Raw genomic sequence first — 4,635 nt, 5'->3', positions numbered from 1 at the left:
ACTGTAGCTCATGAAATCCTTCATGTTATGTAATTATTGTAAAAATTAATTTATCAAATTATTATCATACTTATTATTTTACCAATTTTGATTTTAGTTTTAATCTAAAATCGGTAAAATCGATGAAACTAAAAATTATATCTATCTATAATCTATAAATTAGAAGTAAATGGTATACGATCATCAAATATTATAAAACGAGTTTTCTTCATAAAATTTTTGTTTTTATTAATTTTACTGATTTTAAATAACTATAGTTATTTAAAGTTATATTTTAGCCATCGGTGTAGGTCCTTTATTCAAGAGCTTGTAATAGATAGATATGCATAATTTATTTATTCTTTCTCTTTTAGATGAAATGGTAATAATAAGTCCCATCACCGATGTCCGATTATCAATAGGTAATTGGTTATAATTTCAGTCATTATACAAATCTTTTGCCGTATAAAATTTTAACTTTAATATTAGATAAATACAAGTATTAAGTAATTAAAAATAAATGCTGAAGTTGACCCGCCAACTGATTTACAACAAGCACTGGTACCAAAGTTTATTTAGCATTTCAAAAGCATTATTAGGTAGCATATAAGTAGCAACTATCAACCACTTTAGTGTGTGTCTAGACAGTAAACCATTAAAGTCTTTGTAGTTTTCCTTATTTTCTTTTGTAGTTTGTAAAATAAAATAATAATCAGGTACCTACTACCTATTCAATGTACAATTGTGTTTTTACAAGCTTTTTATTCCTGAAATGTCATGAGCGACGTATTCGATGTGACGAACTTTACTGCTGATGTGGTACGATAATATTTTTACTTACAAGTTATGAGATTTAAAGATTTTGAGAAATTCGAAGGAAAAGATTTTTAAAAATATTTTATTTTATATTTGAATTGCTAATAATAGTAATCGGCTGCGTTATGCATATTGTTGTGTTTCGTTACATCCTCGATTATTGGGCTCTCGAGTGCCACCGACCGACGTTGCAGAACTGTTAATGATACTGGGTATCAAATCCACCACTCTCGCGAACGGGCAACCACGTGCAGGTCGGGGAGTGTCTTGATGACTACGGTGCTGCTCGGCCGAGCCCGATGGCGTCACACTGGCATTATTCCGTGGCCTGCTGCGGCGGCCTGATCGACTGTGCCGTCCGGTCGAAGCGGCGCCTTTTCTCACGTCGGTCGTGTCGTCGTCATAAGTGTTGTTGTGCTGAGACGACATCTGGACAGGACAGCAACCGTTGCCATCGCTGACACCTCGCGCAGACGGCTGGTAACACTCGTCGTGCTGTACCTGTTTTGTGGCCGGTTCGTTGTTACAACTATTGTCCACCGCACTGAAATTGCAGAAACACTCGACGACAAAGCTGCCCTGCGGAAGTTTACGATTTTGGCTTTCGTCCTTCGAACTTTGGCGTTCTCTAAGATCATATTGCGATGTTCGGAGTTCTCTATTGTCGTGTTGTGACGGTAGTTGTTCTCTGGTATTGTCATGGGACGGTCGTCGTGCTCTAGTGCCGTGGTGGGACGACCGGCGTTCTCTACTGTCGTGTTGGGACGATCTTCTTTCTCTGCTGTCGTGTCGGGACGATTGTCGTTCTCTGCTGTCGTGTTGGGACGATCGTCGTTCTCTACTGTCGTATTGGGACGATCGTCGTTCTCTAGTGTCGTGTCGGGACGGGCGACGTTTTCTAGTGTCGTGTTGAGATGGACGTCGTACTCTACTGTCATGTTGGGACGATCGTCGTTCTCTAGTGTCGTGTTGGGACGGGCGACGTCTCCTAGTGTCATACTGAGAAGGTCGACGTTCGCTAGTATTATGCTGTGACTGTCCACAGTTATTACTAGTATCATGCTGTGGCTGTCGACAATTATTACTAGTATCATATCGCGACGGTCGGCGTTCTCTAGTATCGTGTTGGAATGATTGTCGGTCTCTAGTATCATACTGAGACGGTCGACGTTCGCTAGTATCATGCTGTGACTGTCCATAATTAATACTAGTATCATGCTGTGTCTGACGACAATTATTACTAGTATCATGATGTGACTGTTGAAGTTTACTAGTGTCGTGCTTTGACTGTCGACGTTCGCTAGTATCATATCGCGACGGTCGGCGTTCTCTAATGTCATGTTGGAACGCTTGTCGCTCTCTAGTGTCGTTCTGGAATGATGGTCGGTCTCTAGTGTCGTGTTGGAATAACGATTGTCGGTCTCTAATGTCATACTGCGACGGTCGACGTTCGCTAGTATTATGCTGTGACTGTCCACAGTTATTACTAGTATCATGCTGTGGCTGTCGACAATTATTACTAATCTCATGCTGTGACTGTTGACGTTTACTAGTGTCGTGTCTTGACTTTCGACGTTCGCTAGTGTCATATCGGGACAGTCGACGTTCGCTAGTGTCATGCTGCGACGGTCGGCGTTCTCTGTTGTCGTGTAGCGACTGTTTCTCGCCACCCGAATTCCGCTGTTCGCAATAGTCTTGTAATGATGTTCGCGTTTTCCGGTTTTCTGTCATCAATTCTTTCTGTTTGCGCTCGATTCGCCTCATCAAATGCGCCCGACGCTGTTCCACTTTGTACAATTCTTTTTCGAATTGCAGTGTCCCATCCGATCGGTTGGTCACGGTCCGGTTGGTCGTGGTCTGGTTGGTCTTGGTCCGGTTGTTTGACGTCGGCGTCGGTACAGATGTTCGGTCGGTGGCCGGGCTTTTCGAAGGCCGGAACGCGGAAGTCGTAACTTGCAGCGATTCGTGGACCGACCACTGTTCTCCGTTCCGTCGCGACATCAATGCACTACTATGCTGTTCGGAATCGAATCCCGGTCGAGGATCACGGCCGTTCGTCAGATCGTCAGCTACCGTAGTCGGCTCTTTTGTCGGCCTACTTTCCTCGGACATCCTAGCCCCGCAGCCGCCGTTGCTGGAGGTCCTGCTGCTACAACCGGTGTCCTCTCTGTCGCAGGTCTTACTTTCGGTAGAGCTGTCATTTTTACAGGAGTTTTCTTCTGGTTTCTCGTCGAAACTGCACAGGCTTCCCTGTAGTGGTCCACGAACTTTACTCACCGAACATTTGGACTTCTGATCCGGCGGACATTGTTTGTCGGCATTCTGTTTACGATCACACGGACCACCTGAATTACCCACTGGACTGCATAACATTCTTTTCGTGTATAGTATTAAATGTAGTTAACTTTTTGATTCGTGTTAAAAATATTTGTTGAGTGTTTCTGCGTTTGAAATCTGTTTTATTGTGACGATTTAGAAAATGTTTCTATATCCTAGCAATATAATTGTTGAAATATACAAACAGAATAAATACTATGATATTTTTATCTTTAAACAGAGCCAACTCTTACAATAGTTGTAGACGCCTGATAGAAATGAATATTATGTTTTTATGAAAATTATAGATCAATAATTCATCAAACATAAACTCAAAAAAAATCATAATTATACCTACCTAGGTGTTTAATAGTTTTGATTGGATCATCCATGTAGTTAAGTTACTAAGTAATTTTTGGAATTTTTTTCGAAAATCCAAGTATTTCAACGGGATAAACGCAGTGGGGCAATCAGAATCTGTTGATTGGACTTAGTTTCAAAGTTATAATCTTTTGATGTTCATGATTTAGCATATTTTACGAATATCTACTCAAATTAATCCTCAAATCTACAATGAACATTTTTTTAAAATAACTTTATTAACAATAATATAAAAATTGAGTATGAAAACACAGTATTATTAAATGAAGAAGAATTTTATAATAGGTACAATTTTAATTTTCAGCATCATTATACGTTTTATTTCTCAACATTTCTTTTCATGTATTAAGTCAAATTTTAAGATAAACTTTTATAAACTAAGGCTGCTTCTTGTCAAAATATCCAAAGATAAACTCTAGTAAAAGATTGTTAAGGAAGTCTAGTTTATCAAATTTTTGTAATTCATTGTGTTACAGAATTAGATTTAAAACTTTATATTACCACAGATTTGACTTAAAAAATAATTCAGTAATAATAGTTAAAGTATAATAATATTGACTATCCACCAAAAAGGTCAACGTGAAAGTAAAACTAATACATTTTCTGCTTTCGAAAAACACAAATCTTTTATTACATTATAAGAATGGAAAATAAATGTAGTCATCAAAATTCCAAAACTTTAACGTTAAGCCCATAACTGTTATACATATTTTTTTTTTTAATAAGTATATTATTTTAAAATTTAATTTCCCAAGAATGTTTTTTTAGACATTGTCTCTTCTTGCATCAAGCTATAGAACTAATTTGTATGAATTCATATATAGGTATAGCCAATGTCCACATTTTAAGACGGACATACATAATATTTCATAGACTATTGACTAAATATCAATTAATAGCGAAATACACTATTTGTAATCCCTTTACAGCTTATATTTTATAATCATAAATCATTATTAATTAGTATGAATTAAACATTAAACTATTAAAGTAAAATAAATAAATAGTTATGGGTATTAAATATTAATATTATTTTTAAATATCCATTGTACGATAACGCAATCGGTTATTATCGTCGTCACGTTGGTCACATCAGTCATTTTGGCGCGGTTTTCATTATTTATTTATTCTTATCTATGATCG

At 37.6% G+C, this 4,635-nt stretch overlaps 1 protein-coding gene across 1 annotated transcript; it reads right to left on the bottom strand.

The window, feature by feature from the left end:
* Window positions 1-918: 918 nt before the first annotated feature.
* On the bottom strand, window positions 919-3,189 carry LOC111040165 (micronuclear linker histone polyprotein-like). The gene is made up of 3 exons (XM_022323941.1): window positions 2,363-3,189; window positions 1,297-1,846; window positions 919-1,224 (listed from the first exon to the last, which is right to left on the bottom strand). The coding sequence occupies exons 1-3, from the start codon at window positions 3,166-3,168 to the stop codon at window positions 919-921; spliced, it is 1,662 nt and encodes a 553-aa protein (XP_022179633.1). The 5' UTR covers window positions 3,169-3,189.
* Window positions 3,190-4,635: the final 1,446 nt, after the last annotated feature.

The sequence above is a fragment of the Myzus persicae genome, unplaced genomic scaffold, assembly GCF_001856785.1.
Source record: "Myzus persicae strain clone G006 unplaced genomic scaffold, MPER_G0061.0, whole genome shotgun sequence".
NCBI lineage: Eukaryota > Metazoa > Arthropoda > Insecta > Hemiptera > Aphididae > Myzus > Myzus persicae.
The sequence above is the reverse complement of the archived record's forward strand: the minus strand, read 5'-3'. Positions and strand labels throughout refer to the sequence as shown.

Bases quoted from the DNA above. Each gene is read 5' to 3' on its own strand.
- LOC111040165 (XM_022323941.1), bottom strand. From the start codon at position 3,168: ATGTTATGCAGTCCAGTGGGTAATTCAGGTGGTCCGTGTGATCGTAAA. The intron at 1,847-2,362 runs GTCAAGACACGA...GCATGATACTAG, and splicing joins GACACTAGCGAACGTCGAAA to TAATAACTGTGGACAGTCAC. The intron at 1,225-1,296 runs GTACAGCACGAC...TGTCCTGTCCAG, and splicing joins ACGAACCGGCCACAAAACAG to ATGTCGTCTCAGCACAACAA.